Source organism: Kwoniella bestiolae, chromosome 4 (assembly GCF_000512585.2).
Source record: "Kwoniella bestiolae CBS 10118 chromosome 4, complete sequence".
Taxonomy (NCBI): domain Eukaryota; kingdom Fungi; phylum Basidiomycota; class Tremellomycetes; order Tremellales; family Cryptococcaceae; genus Kwoniella; species Kwoniella bestiolae.
In genome coordinates, this window is record NC_089244.1 from 1,040,261 (window position 1) to 1,063,266 (window position 23,006).

The 23,006-nt window shown below is 46.7% G+C and overlaps 10 protein-coding genes across 10 annotated transcripts; 6 read left to right on the top strand and 4 right to left on the bottom strand.

The window, feature by feature from the left end:
- Nucleotides 1–1,812: 1,812 nt before the first annotated feature.
- Nucleotides 1,813–2,526, top strand: I302_105954 (uncharacterized protein; the record flags this gene model as incomplete). The annotated part of the gene is made up of 1 exon (XM_019191704.1): nucleotides 1,813–2,526. The coding sequence occupies one exon, from the start codon at nucleotides 1,813–1,815 to the stop codon at nucleotides 2,524–2,526; it is 714 nt and encodes a 237-aa protein (XP_019046334.1).
- A 431-nt stretch (nucleotides 2,527–2,957) lies between these two features.
- On the bottom strand, nucleotides 2,958–4,343 carry I302_105955 (uncharacterized protein; the record flags this gene model as incomplete). The annotated part of the gene is made up of 6 exons (XM_019191705.1): nucleotides 2,958–3,005; nucleotides 3,112–3,152; nucleotides 3,216–3,293; nucleotides 3,463–3,737; nucleotides 3,938–4,115; nucleotides 4,208–4,343. The coding sequence occupies 6 exons, from the start codon at nucleotides 4,341–4,343 to the stop codon at nucleotides 2,958–2,960; spliced, it is 756 nt and encodes a 251-aa protein (XP_019046335.1).
- A 368-nt stretch (nucleotides 4,344–4,711) lies between these two features.
- On the top strand, nucleotides 4,712–6,464 carry I302_105956 (uncharacterized protein; the record flags this gene model as incomplete). The annotated part of the gene is made up of 7 exons (XM_019191706.1): nucleotides 4,712–4,741; nucleotides 4,809–4,889; nucleotides 5,005–5,728; nucleotides 5,834–6,013; nucleotides 6,102–6,177; nucleotides 6,253–6,325; nucleotides 6,396–6,464. The coding sequence occupies 7 exons, from the start codon at nucleotides 4,712–4,714 to the stop codon at nucleotides 6,462–6,464; spliced, it is 1,233 nt and encodes a 410-aa protein (XP_019046336.1).
- Nucleotides 6,465–6,602: 138 nt separating this feature from the next.
- I302_105957 (uncharacterized protein) lies at nucleotides 6,603–8,098 on the bottom strand (the record flags this gene model as incomplete). The annotated part of the gene is made up of 6 exons (XM_019191707.1): nucleotides 6,603–7,063; nucleotides 7,162–7,336; nucleotides 7,411–7,500; nucleotides 7,563–7,601; nucleotides 7,664–7,828; nucleotides 7,916–8,098. The coding sequence occupies 6 exons, from the start codon at nucleotides 8,096–8,098 to the stop codon at nucleotides 6,603–6,605; spliced, it is 1,113 nt and encodes a 370-aa protein (XP_019046337.1).
- Nucleotides 8,099–8,616: 518 nt separating this feature from the next.
- On the top strand, nucleotides 8,617–11,675 carry I302_105958 (uncharacterized protein; the record flags this gene model as incomplete). Its single annotated transcript, XM_019191708.1, has 6 exons — nucleotides 8,617–8,695; nucleotides 8,801–9,241; nucleotides 9,324–9,565; nucleotides 9,621–9,939; nucleotides 9,996–10,425; nucleotides 10,484–11,675. 6 exons carry the CDS (start codon nucleotides 8,617–8,619, stop codon nucleotides 11,673–11,675), a joined length of 2,703 nt encoding a protein of 900 aa, XP_019046338.1.
- Nucleotides 11,676–13,103: 1,428 nt separating this feature from the next.
- I302_105959 (uncharacterized protein) lies at nucleotides 13,104–15,303 on the top strand (the record flags this gene model as incomplete). Its single annotated transcript, XM_019191709.1, has 8 exons — nucleotides 13,104–13,298; nucleotides 13,387–13,571; nucleotides 13,699–14,008; nucleotides 14,134–14,369; nucleotides 14,444–14,752; nucleotides 14,818–14,936; nucleotides 15,001–15,113; nucleotides 15,190–15,303. 8 exons carry the CDS (start codon nucleotides 13,104–13,106, stop codon nucleotides 15,301–15,303), a joined length of 1,581 nt encoding a protein of 526 aa, XP_019046339.1.
- Nucleotides 15,304–16,234: 931 nt separating this feature from the next.
- Nucleotides 16,235–17,666, top strand: I302_105960 (uncharacterized protein; the record flags this gene model as incomplete). The annotated part of the gene is made up of 6 exons (XM_065870172.1): nucleotides 16,235–16,290; nucleotides 16,482–16,572; nucleotides 16,646–16,875; nucleotides 17,081–17,248; nucleotides 17,313–17,404; nucleotides 17,509–17,666. 6 exons carry the CDS (start codon nucleotides 16,235–16,237, stop codon nucleotides 17,664–17,666), a joined length of 795 nt encoding a protein of 264 aa, XP_065726244.1.
- A 1,191-nt stretch (nucleotides 17,667–18,857) lies between these two features.
- On the top strand, nucleotides 18,858–19,810 carry I302_105961 (uncharacterized protein; the record flags this gene model as incomplete). Its single annotated transcript, XM_019191711.1, has 2 exons — nucleotides 18,858–18,879; nucleotides 18,990–19,810. The coding sequence occupies 2 exons, from the start codon at nucleotides 18,858–18,860 to the stop codon at nucleotides 19,808–19,810; spliced, it is 843 nt and encodes a 280-aa protein (XP_019046341.1).
- A 173-nt stretch (nucleotides 19,811–19,983) lies between these two features.
- On the bottom strand, nucleotides 19,984–20,613 carry I302_105962 (uncharacterized protein; the record flags this gene model as incomplete). The annotated part of the gene is made up of 3 exons (XM_019191712.1): nucleotides 19,984–19,994; nucleotides 20,164–20,346; nucleotides 20,463–20,613. The coding sequence occupies 3 exons, from the start codon at nucleotides 20,611–20,613 to the stop codon at nucleotides 19,984–19,986; spliced, it is 345 nt and encodes a 114-aa protein (XP_019046342.1).
- Nucleotides 20,614–21,123: 510 nt separating this feature from the next.
- On the bottom strand, nucleotides 21,124–22,673 carry I302_105963 (Ras-like protein; the record flags this gene model as incomplete). Its single annotated transcript, XM_019191713.2, has 10 exons — nucleotides 21,124–21,249; nucleotides 21,379–21,497; nucleotides 21,559–21,640; nucleotides 21,698–21,780; nucleotides 21,859–21,972; nucleotides 22,038–22,054; nucleotides 22,150–22,160; nucleotides 22,236–22,279; nucleotides 22,554–22,599; nucleotides 22,665–22,673. The coding sequence occupies 10 exons, from the start codon at nucleotides 22,671–22,673 to the stop codon at nucleotides 21,124–21,126; spliced, it is 651 nt and encodes a 216-aa protein (XP_019046343.2).
- Between the last annotated feature and the right edge of the window lie 333 nt (nucleotides 22,674–23,006).

The following is a 23,006-nucleotide window of genomic DNA, read 5'->3' on the forward strand; positions in this document are numbered from 1 at the left end:
AAGATATATGAGTTTATTTGCATAAACTACGCTGGACAATCTTGTACTACGTTTCACCGTATTCAAATCGCCTGACCCTCTAGAAGATCAGAGACAAAGTGAGTGGAATAAACGGAACCAGAGATAGCAAAGTCGTCGCATAAACTACCAGACCGACCCTCTGTACCCTCCTACTAAGTGTTCTGTCCTAATGGTTGAACCACACTCGAAGACTGGACGGAGATGGTGTTAGGAATGGTGATGATTCCCCTTTGCTAATTTGCTCGCAGCTATTGGATCAGAGATGGAACTCCCAAACAGCCAGTATCCACGTCGAGGAAGTAATTATGGATCTTGAGTTTTGACGAAAGAGAAGGAAGGAAACAAGGACAAGTAATCATGACAAACGACCTAACCTATAAATGGCGATGACCAACAACACAAATCGAATGAGTGAGTGGCACCTTTGTGACCTACAACTCCGACTATAACTCCGTAGTGGCACCCGATCGCTTCTCTCCACGTGTAGGTACGTTCCCATCCTCGGTGGAGGGGCCATGAGACTCCTTCAGATCTACTTTTCACTCGGTCTCGGCCATGGGCCATTCTCCACCTCTCCACCTGTCCTCTCAAATGCCATTAAGATTATCTCGGTCATGCAGTCTGCCCGGCCGGCGGTGATGCATCGTTCCATTCATTCCCCTTCCCATATTATTTTGGGTATGTATCGTAGCTTCCAATACACAAGCCGAAGGACAACGATCCACTGCGAAATAGATCTCATCTCCATACATGCGCAGTATGGTACTGAGAGTCTTGGCGATTCACTGCTTTGCTTGGAAGAAGTACGGCCGCCGTCAACTTTGCATGCACAGTGCTTGAGTAGGTACCGCTTACATTACAATTGACTTGACTTGAGATTGTACCACTAACAGTATGCATCTCGTCAAGAACCGTAACGCCCCCAGCGGTCAAGACAAGTGTATGTGTATGCATTCACCCAGCCCAATCTAAGCTGAGCAGAGTCGAGTCGATCCAAAGCAATCTGAATCGGATCTCACAAAGAATGTAAATATGGAAAAACCGCTTATCAATCCCTTAATCAGCAAGAATCTACCTACCAAGATCTATCGTTCCTTCGGCAGATAGTGCGAGAGCGAGAGTCGTGTACCTTCGGTCAAGCGGTTAAGTGCAGCTTGGCTTACGATATGCGGACATCCATGCGGATCAGACTTGTACTGTATGTACATACATACATACATGCATGCATGCATGCATCTTGTCAACCCTCGTTAGATCGATGTACATGCATGCAATCAAGTAACGACTCGACTCGGTGGAGTACTCGAAACCCAGGCGGCCGAGTCAGAGCGAGCCGTACAAGACACAATCAGGAACACGAGCTAGTAGCGATATGGGAACCGTGGAGGTCAACGGATACCTCCGATTTTCATAGATTATTTTTAAAACGATGCGGGGACCGAGATGCGTCAGCAAAAATAGGAACCGACCAGTATAGCATAAGCCGATCTAGTTAGTAATCCACGGTCAACGGTCATCGTGTCTCTCCTTTTTTTATCTTTCGCCTTCGGTGGGAATGCGAGGTGAGTAAGCCATGAATAATCTCGGGGATACGATTATCAATACGATAATGATGCATGCCATTAAGATATATAAGAGCACGATGTGAGGGTAAGATAAATGCATATTCCCCTTCTTCATCAGATAACGATACAACCAAGCAAAGTACACGAGTACTATCCAAAGATAAAGATTAACATAAACACATCGTGATATATATATAACAGCAAAGTATCAAAGTAACCAACAACAATGGCTACTACCACAATGTCTCGTCCACTCACCCCATTCCCCCACACCCATACCTTGACTCACGGGTCCCAAGCCTCATATTTCCACCACATCCAATTCGAGGCTCAACCCCACTCATACGGCTACACGGCTCAACCGATCCATTTCCACCTTAAGAAACCCATCTCCACACCCACACCGCCCTCGCTCATCCGAAAGGGCTCATCATCCTCTCGATACATCACCTCTCCCACGCTACCTGCTCAACCCGAGCTTGTACAACCCACACCTAGGAGGACACCTTCATCATCCTCTTCCTCAACATACTCCCCATTGATGCCCGCTACTCCCATACTCGAGTCACCCGTGGCTCCTCCCTCTACTCCCACTCCCCTATCTCTCCCACCTTCAATGGCCGAAATCACCGCCAAGCCGGTCGTACCCACGTTGGACTTGGAAGAGAAACTCATTGAGTCAGAATACAACGACCGATTCAGCTATTCCCCATACTCCATTTCCCTCTCCACCGGCGAAACTATCGCATCGTCCTCATCCTACACCTCCTCGGGATTAGCCAAGAGACCTAAATTGAAGAGAAGGGATACACCTATCCCTCATCCTCACTTGTCCCAACTTGCTACTCTGCATATGTCAACTTCAAAGGGCGAACAGGAGGGCAGTAGGAAGGTTCTGAGAAGTATAATAGATGGTGGGAATTGGATTATCGTTGATTAACTTTGAGTGTGAACTACACTTTGGTGTGATATTTTGGGATTGAATGTGTATGATTTAACGAAACGAAGAAGGGGCTACTTCTATAGACGATTTAATGTTTTGATACTATAATATAGTCAGTTGTATGATATTTAGGAAAGTTCTTATAGATAACTTTTCATGTTTGATATCTGAGATGGAAACGAATAACCTCTCATAATCACCAATGAATTTGTTGCACCTTATTTGCCTGCGAGCGATACCTTGCACATTACTGTCATTTCTGAAAGAGCGCACTCGGGAACATGTCCAGGCATTGTCATTGCCATTTGAGAAGTGCTGCATACCATTATGATCATCTTTCGTCACATTACTTCAGTCCCATCAACTTATCACCCAGCATAGCTTAGAGCGTTTCAGTCCTAGGTAGTATGATATATAATCAACACCGACTACTGCTCAACGAATCCTCGGACTTGGTCTAACCAAGATACGTAGTCCTAAGCAATTCAACGACCGTCAGCAGAGCATTCGTAAATCTCAACCTGTTATCTCCCGCGGCCGGTTGACCGTTCCGCGGGTCTTCTAATATTGCTGATAACTCACTTTCTGTTCCTTGTGCTCGCAGTACGACAAGACAAAGTCGGCTAATAGAGCATTCATGGGTCAGGTGTGTATACTAACATGTATAGTTAACATTCAATACTCACCCAAAGCTTCGTCGACCCCTCGTTCAGCAAGGTATGCTCCAAAGGCTTCTTGAACAGCTTGGTCTAGGTGGTCGAATTCTGCGGGAGTAGACGTAATCAGCATGAGCATAGTCATAAAGATGATAGTCACCAAGGCGTATAGTCCGAGTAGAAGCGGGGATAGAGAGTAGCAGGTCATCTTCCGAGCCAGAGAGCACTGATAGTGAAATGTGAGGACTGATGTAGGAGGTAAGATATGACAACTCACGAGGTCCCATATATTTCGATCTCCTCTCCCAATCACCCTCTGCCCCCTCCCTCTCAGCTAGGGCCTTCTCATACACCGCGATATTGGTTATCTCGAAGCCCTCATCGCACGTCTCCAGATCCACCATCAGACTGCCGGGAGTAGCTGATTTGGTAATGACCAATGAACACGCAATGCTAGTGGGTCCGGAGGGCTCGATCTCTTCGCCGGATTCGTTCTCTAGGATGGGGGGTTCGAAGGAGTCCAGGTCGGATATTTGGAATGTGAGTTTTAGGCTGTGTGTCGTGGGGTCTCATCAGTTATGGCTCGAAGATAGGTGAATTGTGTGGAACGGATGAATAAGACAAGTAAAACGGATGAGTAGGACTGAATGCCGGAACACACATAGACGCAGGATCGCAACAATGGCGATGAAGCCTGATGACCGGAATGACAATGTGGAGGATCGGGATTGTAGAGCACATCCCCCACTCACGTCTCGTTACCAAACTTCCTAGTCAACGACACATCATCTTCCCCAGGGATATCTTGGATCTCCCACACACCCTGAGTCTTGAAGGTCTCGACGAAAGGTGGAACCTCGGGAAGCTGAGCGGCATTCTCAAGTTCGAATTTGTGTTCGGCCGCCAAGGCAGATGCGAGGGTTGAGTCGGCTACGAGAGATCACACGTATAAATATAAGCAGCCGTTCACTCGCGATTATGCCCTAGATATTGAGTCGATTTGATGAGCGACTACCACTCACTCTCTCCACTTCCCATTCGTCTGGAAGTCAAGCTGAAAGCTCTAGCCGCCAAAGGTCTGACGATGGGCGCTACGGCTCGTCGAGCAGCGAGGGTGTTGCTGGCTCGTAGAACTGGTCGGAGGGCTCTGAAAGACATGTTGAGAGTTATCTGTCGTTATGGTGTGGGTCAAAGCTAATTATGGGAATCAGTCGGGTTACGAGAAAAGCAGAGAGACGAGTGGCCATTGATTGACACAGTACGAACAGGGGTGCGAACTTTTCTGTAACGAAGGATGGATGGATGGATGCCTTACTTTCCCACGGATGCACATTTTAGTTGTGTGCGGTCAGTACAAGTGTTGGAGATGGAGATGGAGATGGAACCCAATAACCCAATATCAAATCAGTCTCGAATCTCGTATATGCATGCGGCAATGTTCAACATTTAATCCATCAATAGCTAAGTCGAAGCGATGCATAGGTAGTAGCTTGGGTGTAGATCTATATATACCACAGTCAGATGAGATGAGCACCAATCTTCAAGATTGGGTTGAGGTGAGCGGCGTGAAGAAATGATGTGATGCACGTTTGGCTGTCAGCTCATATCCTACACTACCCATAGTTGTTGAACGCCGAACAGCATGTACAGGTGGATAAGTTGAAGGAACATGCTAGACATGGAGTAGCAGCGAGAGTGAGGGGCGTGAGTGCTATTCATATCTGCTTGATGCGCTATGTTTGCTGTCCACATCTGGTATCCTCGTGGAGGACGAATGAACAGTCAATAAATCGTGTTAATTCTCTCGATGGGATCATAGGAAGTATGGCTCTACCTCCTCGAAGTACTATCAGAGGACAAAACCGCCGAGATAACCTCCCTCCTATCACTCAACACTACCTATCAGGCCCTACCTCACGAGATCCCTTCGGATCTCACAGCGAGTCTCATGAGAATAGCTTTGGGGCATCATACCAAGAGATTTCGAAGTGAGACCTACGCGGGGTTGATCAGCTCTCTCACTGCTGAACGACAAGCGAGCACCACCAGCAACAAGGGGAAGGAGAAGCAGGGTCACAGTCAACCTTCAAGCGGAAGTAGAAGCTTCAGTCTAAATAGTTCGAACGAAGGGAGGCATAGCGGAGTGTCACCTTTATTGACCTCAATAGAGAAAAACCCACCACCTCCTATATCGCTTTCACCCCACGGTCAAGATGAGGGATTGGATGGTAATGACGATGAAGATAATTTGAATACACTACGATCCCAATTATCTAGAATCCTCCCTCCGCCGCCTAATGCCCCGCCCTCACGACATCATTATATCTCTATCATCGAGGAGGTCCTAGGTAAATATTATAATGCGGAAACATTATTGGGTAAACACAATAATGAGAATCACCGTGGGAAGGGGGATAGGTATTATTATGGAGATGAACATGAGGATAAGGGGGATTGGATTTATTTGGTCACTCCCTTTATCTGTGTGCTGAGTAGACCTGTGGGGGTGTTTTTGGGATTTCAGAAATTGATGGAGAGGTTGAGTGAGTATATCCATTTGCGATCAAACACATCATCAACTCCCATCGATCATCCCATCATTATCATATTGTGTCGATGCAATTAGCTGATCCAGGTGTCAATCCAAGAATCATTCCCCTCCATACCCTCCCGTCTAGCCTCGTTCCTCACCCTCTTCCGAATATCACAACCAGAGTTATTCTCTTATTGTGAAGATGAGCAGGTCCCATATGTCCAAGTAGCTATGAGCTGGATGACGACCCTGTTGGCTAAGGAGATGTGGTTAGGGGATGTACTAAGATTGTGGGGTAAGTCTATCCAACTTTTAGCTTTAGCTTGTATGGTTCTCGCTAGTGCCTTGTGTGGTAGCGTCGATTGAAGCTGATTTGATCCCAGACGCTTATCTCGCCTCGGACGATATGTTCGCGCTGCACTGTTATGTCTGCGTGGCTATTCTGTCGACTTGCAAAGAGTGAGTCATGAGCTATTTATCATGTCAGACGATTTTGGGTTGACTGAATACTGATCTCTACCACGTATCACGTAGAACACTGGAAGAATTAGACGGATCAGAAGCAAAGTTGATGTTGTTAGATCTACCTCCTCTGGATGTTGATAGGGTGAGTACAACACAATTGTTCTTACATCGATTTCTGAAGTATAGCTGACATTGTGACTTGTCATAAATAGTTATTACAAGACGCAGCCAATCTCAGAGTCTCTTTCCCTCTACCTAGACCAGTTGATGATGAAGCTTGATAACGTCGCATTTACTCATAATCCATGTTGTATATCACAAGCACATATATGCATTTGACAACCTCGAATACAGAGTACACAACAATCTCTGAAATCGTAAAACACAACTTGTGTAAAAAAAGCTCCTTGTTGCAAACCCTACATTCCAGCCCACCACCTATTCTGCCAATAACTCTCATTCTGCAAATTCTTCCAGTGAGCCAACGAAGCCTGTTTCGCGCCTGTCCGTTCCGGTCGGACGTATCCTTCATCCTTTTGAGGGGTATTTGATCCCTTCTGCTTCTGGTTGTCGGATTCACTCAAGTTCAGATCCTGTAGCTGAGCTGGAAGTGGAAGGATGTCACTGGTCCGTAGTCCTGGTGTGGGAGGGGTTTTCGGTCGTTCGACATCGTTGGTATTGCTGCCGTTACTACTTCCGATACCGCTGCTACTACCTGGACCGGAGTTGGGTGTCGCCGACCTTGCTGGTTCTGGCCGAGGTTGATGGTGATGATGAGGTACAGCTGATAATACACTTTGGTTGATCTTGTGCTTGTGCATTGATGCAAAGTTTTCCATGGTGAATACGATTTCCCGCCAATCCGTCATTTTGCCTGGGCCTGCGGGCCAAATCATCTTCTTGGTTAGCTTCTTTGTCACATGTAATGCCGTCTTCGAGCACTTTGAATGTGTTGCAGAGGCAACGACCTCGACTCACCCTCATCTCCACATGCTAATATCCCTCCACCTTGTGGACCAAGGATCAGATACTCCAGCTGTTCTTGTAGTATACGTAGATGCTTCGCGGTGAACTTGTGCTGATACATGTGCGTGTTCATGGCTGGGCATACTATGACTGGCGTTGAAGGTGATAGAGCTCGAAGAAGGGATGTCTACCGTTGAACATTCAGAATCAGATTCGGACCTCATTACCAGATTGCACACGAGGAAAGCAACATGAGCTCACCGCCAGATTATCACATAACCCGCCAGCTATCTTGGCTAGAGTATTGGCTGAACACGGTGCGATGACGACTAGATCTGCCCAGCGACGCAACTATCAAAAGGATGTTAATAACGTCCTGCTGCTGGTCGAGATTTTATAGGGGTGGTGCATACCTCAATATGTAAGATTGGTTCTCCAACTTTCTTCCAGTCCTGTCGTACGCTTCATCGTCAGTACATTCCAATGTAATCTCCGTCAAGCTATCACCACTCACAGACCACTCGTCCTCGTCCGTCCAGACTCTCACACCAAAATCTTCAGGTACCTCGTCGCTCTCGCTAATTCCAAAAGATTTTTTGACGGCTGCATCCACAGTCTGCTGATTACAGAAATGCGTTGATGATTTCGTTGCAACGATTTGTAGAGCAATATCACCGGACTAAGTCAGAAGTATTCGCTCAGCTTACTAAGCATTGTGCTTGAAGCGGCATGATGGGCGGGTACATCGTGAAGAGGATTAACTGACCTGGCTCAACGCTGCAGCGATATCAGGAGCCTTGATGCTGGCTACGCTCCCGCTGGTTATCAAGACCACTCTGAATATCCCATCAGGCTCGGAAGGTCGACTATCAGCCGAGACGAAGGGCCGAGCTGATTTGCGGGGTATGATTCGGGATGGGCCTGCGGTGGCGTTGGTACTTGTGTTCATGATGCTGAGAAGGACTGCCTATTTATTGATGATGAGTATTCTACACTTGCGTGGGAAAGGTGGACGTCTGAACCGGATAATTTGGAGACTACAAGGTATCAGACTGAAAGGAACAGTAACAACAATAACAACAACATCATCAACCTCGGTCGAAAGTCGCTCAGGTAAACAGGAATATAATGGATGATGCGATAACGGACAAAAGCGGATATCTCCGAGTACGAGAAACATAGTGTATCATTCCACGTGATTCTAGCGTTTTCTTCCAGGTCCGGGCGTGATCAAGATGATTCGGGAAACGTCATCCATCAACCAGAAAGGTGGGGAACCACATTAGAACAACATTCACACATTCCTTGTCCTATTCTTCCCATCTCCCGCCCCTACCAATTCCCAGTTCACATACTATTTAAAGTGGTATATACACGTATACCCCTTTCAATCTTGCTTCCCATCTTCAGCATCAGCAATTATAACATTATAACACATACGATAACGACAATATACAACAATACACCATGGACAATTTCACGGATAAATCAGCTCAAGTATTGAAAGCTGCCTTTGACAAGGCAGAGGAGATGGCTAATTCACAAGGTTCGTTGAGTTCTCACCCTATCTTTGCCCTCTTCTGCCCTCATCTTCTCCCTTCTCCCTCACTTCAATAGAGAAACTTATGCTGACTTGACTCTTACATTACAGTCTATCCGGTTCACCTGATATCGGTCTTATGGGACGAACCAAGCGAAGGATCCTCCTCCCAACCCGACCAGCCTACCCTCCTCAAGGCCGCCTTGGAACATATCGGAGGCAATCCAACGATATTCAATCGAGCCTTGATGAGGAAACTCAACAACCTTCCCGTCGTAGATCCAGCACCCGCACCACCCCTTCCTGCCACTCAGCCATTCCACCTCGTACTTCGTGAAGCTCAAAAGCTACAGAAAGAACAAAATGATCAATTTGTCGCGATAGATCATCTGCTCTTGGCTTTATTGAAGGTGGATAACTCGGATTTGAAGGAGTTGCTTAAAGGGACAGGGGCGGAACCTAAAGCTTTGGAAGCGGAGGTGAGAAGGAAGAGAGGTGGTAGGAAGGTGGATAGTAAATCTGCGGAAGGGCAATTTGACGCTCTAAACAAATGTGAGTGATATTTAGCCTTTCGGAATGACTTTTTTGGTCGAGTGAAATTATACAACATACTGACGACTCATTTCTGCTTCAGACTGTACCGATCTCACCGCTCTTGCCGAACAAGGTAAACTTGATCCAGTAATCGGAAGAGATAACGAAATCCGAAGAGTCATTCGAATCCTCTCGAGAAGGACGAAGGGTAATCCAGTACTTATTGGTGAACCCGGTGTCGGTAAAACCGCTATTGCAGAAGGTCTGGCTCAGCGAATAGTGGATAGGGATGTACCTGCAAGTTTGTTAAGTAGGTTGATGGCGCTAGATATGGGTGCTTTGGTAAGTCATTTCATCCAACAGAGTCGACTGAATCACTGCTGACAATTGACTGTAGATGGCCGGTGCGAAATACAAGGGAGAATATGAAGAACGAGTCAAAGCTGTTCTCTCCGAAGTCGAAAAATCAGGTGACGAAGGTCAACAAATCATCCTTTTCATCGACGAGATCCACCTTATCATGGCTGGCAAAGACTCCAGTGGAGGCATGGATGCGGCAAACTTGCTCAAACCCATGCTTGCCAGAGGAAAACTCAAGGTCATCGGTGCGACAACCCTCAACGAATATCGAGAATACATCGAGAAGGATTCTGCATTCGAAAGAAGATTCGCTCAAGTTATCGTTGATGAACCTTCTGTTCCAGATACCGTAGCCAGTAAGTCGTTTTCTTTTCAATTACCCTGAACGCATAATTACTGACTTTTTATCTAGTTATGCGAGGTATTCGAGAGAAATACGAAACTCACCACGGTGTTCGAATCATGGACTCGGCTTTGGTCCTCGCCGCTCAACTCGCCAAACAATATTTGACTGCTCGACGAATGCCCGATTCAGCTATCGACCTACTTGATGAAGCGGCAAGTGCAGTCAAGGTCGCTCGAGAAACACGACCTGAAGCGATCGACGAGCTTGAGCGTAAGAAGCTGGGACTCGAAGTCGAGGTTCATGCGCTTGAGCGAGAGAAGGACGAAGCTTCCAAAGAAAGACTCGAAATTGCTAAGAAAGCTATTGCGGAAGTGGAAGATAAGCTTGGTCCACTCAAGCGACAATACGAAAATGAGAAACACCTTGGTGATGAGATCCACGAGTTGAGAAGAAGGATTGATGAATTGAGAGCAAAGGCTGATGAAGCTGAGAGAAGGTAAGTTGGTTTTAATGTATAGCTTACACTCAGCCGTGACGCTGACGTTTGGCTGTAGATATGATCTTGCTACCGCTGCCGATATTCGATACCACTCCATCCCACAACGAGAGCAAAAGCTCAAAGAACTCGAAGAGCGAGAAGCGGAACGAGGGACAGGTCAACAAGTCACTCCTGAGATGATCGCTGAGGTCGTCGCTCGATGGACTGGGGTACCCGTCTCTCGACTCGTTGAAACCGAAAAGACAAAACTCCTTCGACTCGAAAAATTGATCTCGAAGAAAGTCATTGGTCAGCCTGAAGCAGTCAAAGCGGTTGCCAACGCTATCCGACTCAATCGATCTGGTCTCTCCAATCAAAATCGACCTATCGCATCTTTCCTCCTTGTCGGTCCTTCCGGTACCGGTAAGACCCTTCTCGCCAAAACCCTCGCTGGAGTCATGTTCAACAGTGAAGAAGCTATGGTCCGTATCGACGCATCAGAGTATTCCGAGAAACATTCCATCTCAAGACTTATAGGTGCTGGACCTGGATACATCGGTCATGAATCTGGTGGACAACTCACCGAAGCAGTCAGAAGAAAACCATATTCACTCATCCTCATCGATGAGATCGAAAAAGCTGCCAGGGAGTTTCACCAACTATTCCTCCAGGTGCTCGATGATGGGCGACTGACCGACGGTAAAGGACGAGTTGTCGATTTCAGAAACACAATCATCATGATGACTTCCAATGTCGGTTCGGTATACCTCAACGAAAACCCTTCAGAAGGTGCTGTCGCTCCCGAAGTACGAGCGAAAGTACAAGGTGCGATCTCCCAGACCTTCCCTCCGGAATTCATCAACCGTATCGATGATATCATCTTATATCGATCACTATCCCGATCAGACATCAGAAGGGTCGTGGATGTACGACTCAAGGAGATCCAACAGAGACTTAAAGATAATAACAAGAAGATCAAGTTGGCAGTGGACGATTCCGCGTGCGAATGGCTGGCTCAAGCTGGATATTCACCTTCGTACGGTGCTAGACCCATGGCGAGGTTGATTCAGACTGAAATCCTCAATCCGCTTTCGAGATTGTTACTTCAAGCTAGGATTAGGGATGGTGAGACCGCGCACGTCACTGCGGATGTGAGGAAGAATAGACTGGTGGTCATTCCGAACCATGAGGTAGACGTATCGGCGCCGGATGATAGTGAGGATGATGATGATGATAGTATGGATATCGAGGTGGAGGAGATGGATTAGAGTAGTAACAAAATGAGTGTATGTAGTTTGTGGTAAATTGAAGTCAATCTTCGGGACTTTCGTTTTGGGCCTTTGTACATAGTAGATATTTCATAGGTAATTTGATTTTTGATCAAACACATAATTTGAAGGGAAATGATAATAATGCATCGCATGAGTATATTCTGGGGCGTGGGACGACCAATGACAGCACGATTTAAACTTGAAGGCGATAGGACCAGTCGGTGAGAGGTACAGCCCCTCCAGATCAACAAAAGCCTCGTTTGCACGTTCTCAGTGTCCATGAGATATCGAATGACAATCAGGGCTTCTTGCAGACGTGATTCTTCCCATGGTGACCCACAAGGGTCAATCATATAAATCGAAATCAATCGCCTTCTCCTTCCCATGGATTCCTGCTAAGCGCCTATAGCAGGTGATCGGTGATTGATATACTGGGTATTACGACATGCCAAGTTCTCCTTCCCAGCTTCCGCGAACGGCGCGACAGCATGGAGCGAGGGGCCAGGCGTCTGATGAGGAAATGCGGCAATCTTCTCATCGAAAGACACCGATATTTGATTTGATCCTCTTCTGATCGAACCGGGTCGTTCCTATTTCCATCTTCCCTTTTCCCCCACAAGATGTCTTACAAGCCAATACCATCCTGCAGTCTTCCTTCCGATCGAACCGGCGGTGGAAACAAATGCCAAGACTTCGACAGCAATAAGATTACGTGAAAAGAGCTAAAGCGTACCTGAAAATAGATCTACTTTTCATCCAATCGACCCGGAATCAGACAAACCCACCCTTCCCCATCCATCAAGCGGACCAGAACGAGTGATTCACTCCGATCACTACGTACTACCCACGTAAGGTCAATCGAAAATTCGAAATTCCCATAAACCCTCCATGCGGGGCATTTGAGCTATATTCGAAATCTTTTGCGGGGGTCAGGGGTCGGCACCGATTACTTCCTATCTCTTTGCCTGAATCGGATGTGGGTGCGGGGCATATTCGAAAATACCTGTATCTGTTTATCCGTGTTTTCGAATATCTCGACTGATCGTTACGCAAGATTGGGGTATTTTGGAGACAGGTACGAGACGTGGAACTTCTTGGCATCACTTTTAGTCTTTGTGGAAAAGGAAAAAGGGAGATGGCAGTGAGGCGGTTTCTGATGGGATGGGAGGAAAGGTGAAGGTGAATATGTGGGGTATCGTATGGGAATGGGAAATAAGAACGAGGGACGATCCTATCGGAAGAAATAGGAAATGAGATGTGGTGTGGGGGTGTCTGAAGTCTGGAAGGCGGGGTCGCGATTACCTTCGAATGAGGGGGCGAAGGGTGTAGAGTAAGGTATATAAACGGGTGATTGGGGACCCAAGGGGCTAGTTTTCTTCCCCCTCATCCAATCAATCATTCACAAATACACATTACTGTACCGCCATGTCCACCCTACCTACGCTCGAGAGACAGGTAACCGACTCGTCCGAATGGACCTCCGATATGGACGCTGAGAAGGGCGCCGTCAAGCACATCGACCATGCCAATGTTAACGTTCCTGATGCCATCGCGGAGGAGGACGAGGGACCCAACGTCGGGTTGGCAGCTTACGAGCAGTCTAAAGCTATGGGGGAGGTTGTGAGTAACACGTCGCCGCTTCACCCTCTCCGAAATTTAACAAGTGTGGCAAGGTGTTGATGAGTTTTTTTTTTGGGTGGCACTGTAGACCCCCGAGCAAAACAAACGTATCAGAGTACGAATCGACTTGCTCCTCTTGCCTTTGTTCCTTATCACCCAGACGCTCCAGTACCTCGATAAGACAGCTTTGAACTATGCCAAAGTGTTTGGTATGGAGAAAGCCATGGGGATGCACGGGAATCAGTACTCGCTCGGTGCCGCTATCTTCTATATGTGAGCTTCGTTTCTCATCCTGCCACATCACTTCCTTCTCGACACCCATTCATCACTCACCGTTCACCGTCTCACTCGTGGATCTCCGTTTTGATCTAGCGAGGCTGACACTCTGTAACACGAACAGCGGATACATGGTAGCTCAACCAGGATGGCAATACGCTCTCGGTCGACTACACGCCGGTAAAGTCCTCGGTGTCTCCGCTTTCATCTGGGGTCTCACCGTCCTCGTTATGGTCTGGTCCAAGAACTTCACCCACGTCATGGTCACTCGTTTCTTCCTCGGAGTGTTCGAGGCGGCCGTGACTCCCGGTTTGTCATTGATGACTGGTTGGTGGTACAAGCGAGACGAGATTCCATTGAGACAGACGATCTGGTACTCTGCCGTCGGGTGGGGAGGAATGATCGGTAGTTTGATGGCTGCTGGTATTTCAAAGGTTAGTCGGGTTTTCTACTCCCTCTTTACTTCCTCATCATTCCTTCCATCGCCTTTCTTTCATCCCACACGACAAGAAGCAGGCTCAGATGAATGCGAGACTGACGTTTCTGGATTCTCGTTCAGATGGACGACCACCCAACCCCACGATGGAAGTTGATCTTCTACATCCTCGGCTCAGTCACCATGGCCCTCGGTATCTGCCTCTACTTCTTCCTTGCCGATGGACCCAGTACTGCCAAATGGATCAAGAAGGAAGACCGACCAGCTGCTGTCAATCGAGTTGCCCAATCTGGTGTTGGTTTGAAGACTACCAACTTCAACTGGACTCATGGGTTCCAGGCTTTGAAAGATCCTAAGACGTGAGCCACTCATCTTTCATATCACTATCAGTAGTTGGAAGAACAATGAGCTGAAACTTCTTGGATATATTCAGTTGGTTCCTCTCCCTCGCCATGTTCGGCTCCTCCGTACCCAACGGTGTCCTCACCAACTTTTCTGGAACCATCATCAAGGGACTCGGTTACTCCACCTTCAACGCCGCTTTGCTCGACTGTGCCGGTCGATCCCTCCAGGTCATCTCCTTGTTGATTGCTGGTCTCGTGGCTACCCGATGGGCCAACACCAGACTGTTGATGATGACTGTTGGAAACTTGATTTGTGTGATGGGTACCGCCATGATGAGTTTCTTGCCTTTCACTAAGCATTATACTTGGGCTAGATTGATTGGGTTCTGGTTGGTCAAGTGAGTGAACGGTTTTCTTACTCTCATTTCGTATCTCTTTGCTGATTGGTTGGCTTGACCTGTAGCACCCAATCCATCGGTTTCACCATTGGTTTGGTCATGGTCTCTTCCAACATCGGTTCATACTCCAAGAGAGTCGTCGCTTCGTCTTGTATCTTCATTGCCTACTGTGTAGGTAACATCGGTGAGCATCTCCCTCTCTAACCATATGTCGATGTCCCAGTCATTGACGATAGTTCAATCATCAGTCGGCCCATTGACCGCCTTGGAACATGAAGCACCACGATACCAAACCGCCGCATATTCTATGATGGCTGGTTATATCCTCAAAACCATCTGCCACGGTTTACTCTGGGTTTACGTGAGTTTACCCACCCGTTCACCTGTCCGTCTGCTGTGAGTGAAGCAGCGCTGATTTATTTTTGTGCCATTGACAGATGTGGAGAGACAACAAGTCGCGAGACAAGAAATACGGGCCCGCCGACCCTGTCACTGCCGCTGATAATGGTATGAAGGGTATGACTGAGACTGAGAATATCCATTTCAGGTGAGTTCGGTCGTCTAGGTGCTTTCATGGTTGTATGGATCCAGCTGATCTTGAATGCACAGATACGTGTTGTAAGCTGTATTCTTGATCAAAAAGGGAGAAAGGATGTATGTAGGAAGGCACTTCAGAAAGGGAGGGATAGTATCTGCGAAGAAGTAAAGTCCCAGCTTGGGTTAGTACATTGTACGAAAATACATAGTGGAATACAGGGTATAAAGCATATGTAGTAGAGAGTGATATTTCAAAGATGAATCGTATATCTGTAGTATTTAGTATATGCATGACCATCGAGCTAATCGCTGAAAGGATGATCGAGTATGCCAAGGAGGCGAACGAGCGACGTATCCGAAATGATCGCACAAATACATACACATTCACTCATCCCACATACACAGCTTTCCATTCCCGTAATCGAGGTTACGCACCGTCCTTTGCACCTGTTGTTGGTTGCATGTACTATACAGTCAAACTGAAACAATCAGCTAAGCTCACAACTTTGGGTGACTTCTGAGACTCCGGAAGTCATTTTGACCCTCGGCGAGTGCTGGTTGCATGGGCCGAGACACAAGCCAATGCAAAACGAGCTGAGAAGCACAGTCAACGGGCGTCATAGGTCCACCTACTTAGTCATATTTTACCCTTTAACCCTGAATCGGACATTGGAATTCCTGTTATATGCCTGCGATCAACTTTGGGTTTTCTGACTGCGAATGCTTGTGCTACATACAAATCCACTACAACACAGCATTGCATTTCCTGCATTTCCAGTTCAATTGCATGGTTAGACACCTGCTACCCAAACATATATCTCATACTTTAGCAACACCTTCGATCGAATCCATTTTAAGGTTCCTGTTCAACTTGTAGGCATCATATATCAACAGCATACTCGCCACTGCACTTTCGCATCTCAAGAATAGCATCACATAATCACAATGTACGCCCGATCAGCTCTTGTCGCTCTGGTAGCTTCCACTTCATATGCTGCAGCGTGAGTGGATTACTTCCTCAAATGCATCGAGCGGAACTGTACTGTCAGTTGTGATGGACAGGACTGACGCTGACATCTTTGCCTCATTGTGCTGGTCATGTACAGATTATCATCGTGAGTGCTGCTAAAATACTCAGCCGACCAATGTCATCTCCCTATATATCCAGGCTAACCTATCCATCGTATCGCAGAGGCTGTACCACCCAACTTGCCTCCCTGGCTCTAGGTGACGTTGGATCATGTCTCCAATTAACAAGTCTATTACCGGTCTTGAGTGGTAGTGTTAGTTCACTTTCTTTCGCCCAGCCACCCCTCCCCATCCGTAGTAACTCAGCTGACTACCAGAACCATATAGTCAAATGACTCCATCACATCAACCGTAAACACCTATCTCACCTCGCTCTGTTCATCCTCTACTCCAAAATGCGATAACGGCACATTATCCTCTGCGCAATCATCCGTCAACTCAGCTTGTCAATCTGATTATTCGGCTGGAGGGACCGACGCTCTTCAGATTCAGGGGTTAGTGGGGTTGTTGGGTAATTACGATGAGATTTACGCCGCGGGGTGCTCGAAGAATACTACGTGAGTGACGCTGCTTGGTGTTGTGGAGAGGAAGGGGCAGGAATGGGGAATTAGGTGTACTCGGGGGGACGAGGGATACTATGTGATCGTCGAGAACGAGTAAACGGTTCTCGTAGGAAGGTCAGCAGGGACAGTGGTGATGACAAAGGAGAGGATTCACCATACTCGTCTCAGGTCGATAGCTGATACTCTTGTATCCCTCCAGCACCAACGCCTTCTGCGTGACCGACGCACTAACAACCGTCCAAAACGCCACCGGACAATCTATAACCGTCAACTACCTCACTTCCATCTTATCAGGGGACAGCTCAACCCTATCAGGATTACAGTCCGTCCTATCATCAGGTGGTCTCTGTACAGGTTGTGTATCAGGGTGAGTTCCATCTCATCTTTCCCGTGTAATTGCTTCAGCTGATATTCGGCGTTGCGGGATGAAGTATCTACTATGAGGTGAAACAGGCCAACTCTTCTATCGGCGATTCGTCGTTCGGTAAAACTTTGACTCAACAGTGCGGAGCGGAGTTCGGAAGTGAGTTCTTGATCTCTTCCTCTCCCTTTCCTTCGAGCGATATCCCCCAGATATGATGGTACGTGATCATTTGAGCTGATCCAATGATATTCTGTGTGTGGTAGCAACGGCTCCCAATAGCACTACCACCTCAACTTCGGCTTCCTCCTCAGCAGCATCCGGATCTTCCTCCGCAGGCGAGATGACTATCCCCTACGCTACTTTCGGATTTGTCGGTGCGATGTTGGGTGCTATCATCGCCGGAGCCGCTACCGTACTTTAGGTGATGAATGGAAGACCAATCGAGTTTGAAAATATGTGTGAGCATATCGGCGTAACTGCCTATTGGAAAACAAGATAAAATATGGACAGTCATGTTGCTCGAGTTAAGTAGTTCATATAGGAATGTATCATCGTACGGAATGACCCTTACTTACTGATATAACAGAAGGACTAAATTCCCTTTCTCAAGGTTGGTACATTATTTGGCTAATGTGCGAGGTATTGCTATCACACTAATTCGATAGAGGTAAAAGGGTGTCCTCTTTCAAGAAAGAGAGACAATCGATTCACCTGATATAATACCGATCCACGAAGATCCTTTGTTCTATGCGAGCCCTATAAACATCCGAGGATACTCATAGAAGTAAAGGAGCCCTCTATGAATTGTAGATCAACGACTATAGGGAGCTATCAGATCTGGACCTAACCTAATTAAGATACATAGCTGTGTCTGCTATCGATACTTCCAATCCTTTGAATGTCTGACCCCTTAAATATGCTATATTACATGGTATGATTGATAAGTTTCCTTTGATCTTGCGTAGGGTGGATGAAAAGGGAGTGAGAAAGTGTCTTTCACTGGATTCAGCTAGGTCGAGGCGATGGTGTAGGATGAAGATGTTACTGGTTGAGCTTTCTTTGTTATTTGTTAGTCGATCTACAACATATCGATTTGGCCTTTTACTCTTATCACCCTATTGTTCGTCAACGTCATCTGCATATTACCTTTTATAGGTATAACGATCAGCTTACGATTTTTCACCTACAACATCCCATATCTCATATCCGTTGCTTCATACCAGTTTCAACGTATCTCCAAACCAGAAGAAAGGGAAGATAATCCACCTTTTTCACACACATCTTCAGCAAGACAGCTTATTCTCATTATAGTCCAAGATCAACCACTGTTCTGTTTTATCATAGACAGATTGTACCTATCTCTCTTTCCATTACGCTCATTCACACTATCTGCACACACCTTATCATCTACATCTTCACCAGCGATATTAGCATCGACTTAATCGACCGATTCGCTTCACCTCATTGCTTGAATATACTCAAGCCAATATCGGGTATACAGCCCTTAGACAAGTCATTGCCCCGCTTTCAGCGCTGAGAACTACACAAGGAGTACTGGGATACTGGAGTTATAATTGATAGTCGTGTATCGCTTTGTGTTGGGTCGTGAACGATGGGCTTCAAACTTGAGCCAAGTGAGTGAATTCCCACGTCCTTGCAACCGCAGTATAAATGACTTCACACTCCCAAAATCAAGCAAAGCAAATAAAGCGAACCACAAAGCTTACCCATTGGCCCTGTACAGTCGAAATAGTAGCCATCTCCCTCGCCTCCCTCGCCGTCCTGCTCATATCCTCCTACGCCCTGTACAAACTCCTCAAATTCTGTCGAACATCCTCCTCAGCATCTACGACGCCCATCCACGATACCCACGACCACTCGGTCGGAGTGTACGGGTACACGCAGGATAATCCATATATGAATTATCCATATAGTGCTGGATCGTCTTCTGTCAATGGGAAACGAACACCCACACCAATACCTGTGGGTGGTATACAGCCTTCACCATCTACTGGACATACCACGCTTGTCACTCCGTCCACAGGTGGAGGTGGGGGAAGTGGGAATGGACAAAAGTTGAAGAAGGGGAAACTTCATTCGCCGTGGCAATATTCCAAAGACAAGGATAGGGACCAGCAGGAGGGGAAGGGGAAGGGGGGAACGGATGAATTGGTGGTGGTTACGTATGAGGATGGATTGAGGAAATTGGGTATACAGCCTTTACGCGAGTTTTCCCATCCTCACCAGCAGGAGTATACCCAGGAAGGGAGAAGAGGGGTAAATGTGAACCAGTATAGGAATGTCCCTCCTATCAATACCAACGTCTCTTTCTCCAATTCCAATTCCCACCCCGGCCTGTACACGGCCACACCAACAGCCACGACGACAACGGGGACACCGCACAGACCAGAGATGGTAGAGCGTGAATCGTCACGGAGAACGTACCATTCGATTGCTGGACGTGGGCATGGGGCGGGGAGAAGGGGATATACGAATACGATGGGGACGATGGGGAGTAATTTGTTGCCTAGTTATTATATTGAGACGAATGCGGGAGATGATTAGGTCAGGTTAGGTTGCGACGAGATGAGGGTTGGATAGATATTGGAAATTGGATTTTGGATATACATGTGATGAGAAGCATATTATACTTTATTCGTTACATTGTGAATGGTTTGGTACGGCTCGGATGCGATGCGATGTTGGTGAGGCTCTGAAAAATGGTATAGGATTATGATTTATGACGATTCTGCGAGACGTAGTCAGCACACAACTCAATGAGAGAGCAACACAGCAGATCGCATATTCCAATAGACCATGCTGATGGATAGGGAATCTTGACTTTCTGGTGAGATATCGACCTTGTACCGACTACCTCATACATCCATGAATGGTCTCGTCAAACCCAAAACACTCACCCAGAAACACCTCCCTCTCCCCCCCTCCAGCAGCTTTCAGATCCCTCTCCAACCTCCCTCTCCTCTCCTCCTCTTTCCTCGCCTTTATTGGGCCCAGCACATACCTATCCAAAAGGGAATACTCGAAATATGCTCCAAGCGCTACGAGACCGCCAAATAGCAATTTCTGATTTGGCGATAGGGCTATAAGGAAGATACGATATCAGCCTGTTGTTCGATCAAGTCTATACAGTCTGCAATGACTTAGATGGTGGGTAGATGGAGGCTAGTAAGTGATGATATGATTAATGGCTACTCACCCCTCCACGCTGAGGATATCGCTTTTCTATTTATCATTTCGCCTATACTCTTGGGTTGATCTGGCTGAGTCGCATATCCACAAATGCGTATCTGTAACGAACTTCGACTTCGACTTGGTGCTGCGAGCTGCGAGAGAGATCTGAATGACATGATGGTGATTTCTGTGATGGTTGATGTGAAGCGAAGACACTTGATTAGTCAATTATACGATGAGATGAAATACTGAAATTGGATTGTTGATCAGGACGAAAGTTGAAGTTGTCTCGGTTAAATAGATAGACTCTGTGAACTAATTGCTGACTTTACTGACATCTCAATAATCAGAGTCATCACGCATCGATACACTGCAAAACGACATGGGATAGTACTGGTATAATCCCCATTTATCGCATCTCATGAGAATCAGAACAATGACCCAACTCCACCCCATATACTAGAATGAAGTAAAATGTATATACAAAATTATGCTAAAGTCTAAACAATATTTTCAACATCATCCATCCCCATCCCCTCGTTCGTCCAAGTCCTAGCCCTACCGATCTGATATATTTGTAAATAATGGATACCATCTTGGGTAATGGGTATAATGGAGATACAAGAAAGAAAGAAAGAAAGACCCAAGTCCAAATCCAGTCTGACCTGACCGTTGTGACCTTTCTACTAAAGTACAACACATCCACCGCAACAGCCTTTATCCACCTGATCGTCTTTCTGATCCGCTCGACCGCCTACTCCCCCTGATGCTGATTTACCTGGTGCGCTGGCAGCCTGAGGTGGACCAGATTCCTGCGAGGGCAATTAGAATTAGTATCTCTCTTTCGGCAACATGGGTCTGCCCGCGAACGAGAAGGTAATCGTGAATAGTATATCCTAATGTAGAGAAGGAAGGATGAGACGGCCAAGGTCCTGACTCACCTTTTGATACCTCCTGATAGCTCTGACAACAGCAATGAAAGCTTCATCCACATTTACCCGTTGTTTGGCGGAAGTCTCGATACATTGGGCGTTGAATCGTTTGGCGAGATCTCGTCCCTCTATGGTATCATACACACATTAGTCGATGATGTTGCCCGCTGGCGCAACAACACAACTGACCATGAGGCTGTACTTGTCTCTCATACTCCAAATCGCACTTGTTGGCAACTACTACAACGGGGAAGTAATCTTTGTCCTTCACCTATTTTAGGCCTATGTCAGCTAACGCTCTCGAACGACAAGAATGAAGCTGACTAACTCTCAAGATCTGCTGGTGGAAGGTCGATACTTCCTCGAACGAACTCCGTGAAGTGATAGAGTATACCAGAAGGAAACCCTCGCCTATTCGCCAAATACCCAACAATCAGCTTAGATTCTTCAACAGAAGGCACTGAAAAGGTGAGCTGAAAAGTGACACACCAGTCCTCATATATTGCTCCCTCATCGCACCATACTCCTCTTGTCCAGCAGTATCAAGCACATCAAGTAGCGCGACCTCTTCGTCAATTATACATTGTTTCCTGTATGAATCCTCTACATTACAAGCACATTGTCAGCTGATCACCAGATGTAAAGCTGTCATGAGTAAAATAGCTCACCAATCGTTGGATCATATCTTCACACATCAACGCCAAATCACATATCAGCATGGACCCTCCCATAATAACCTAATGGCGCCACGGCACATTACGCATTGCACATTCGACTTACTCGTCAACGAACTATGGGACAGAGCATGGGCTTTAGCTCTCTTCTCAATCATACGAATCGAGTTGATATGAGAAGAAAAAGCTTACATGCGATTGAATGAACTGAATGGTCAATGCTGATTTACCGACACCTATAACGGGTGATGATAAATTAGCGGGCTGTATGAGGGATTCGAGCGTCGACATCTTGGAGAATGAGTCGAATGTCAATCCAGCAGGATTGAATAGCCCATCCAAGGATACCTGATGCAGCAGATGACCTCTCCTTTGCTTTCTAGCAGTCCCAGAATCACTTTGATGATACTCCGTCCTATGATTGCGCTTCTCTCTTCACTCAAAGGACCAATCCCACGCACAGACCGCGATCGTCTCCCGTTCGAGCAGAGGTTGAGACAATGGACTCACCACCACCGCCGACAACTACGAGCTTGTACTCGCGTAAGAATTGAGCCTGGATAATGAGAAGATCAGCTCTATGGAAGTGGTGATCTGCTGAGCTGGAAGACGCGTACTCACTTTGGACATGATGGGAGTCTAAGGATGGGGATGATCTATAAAGAAAGGTTGAATGTTGATCTGCCGAAAAGGAGAGACTGGGTATCGTCTACCAGGAATATAGTCGGACGAGGGGGTAAATTGGGTGAAGAGGTGAGATGGACGAGGGATGTAAGGTGATATGGAGTAATGTTGGTGCACGAGAGTAATGTTGAATTGATTGATGAGATTATGAATTGATTGATGTCTGTCTCTGTGTCTTTGTCTTTGTTCGTGACTTTGATCTCTCTCTTGGTCCCTTACTATGATACTCTTATACGGGTAACCCATATAAACCAAAAAGAGAACATTACAAACACGTGA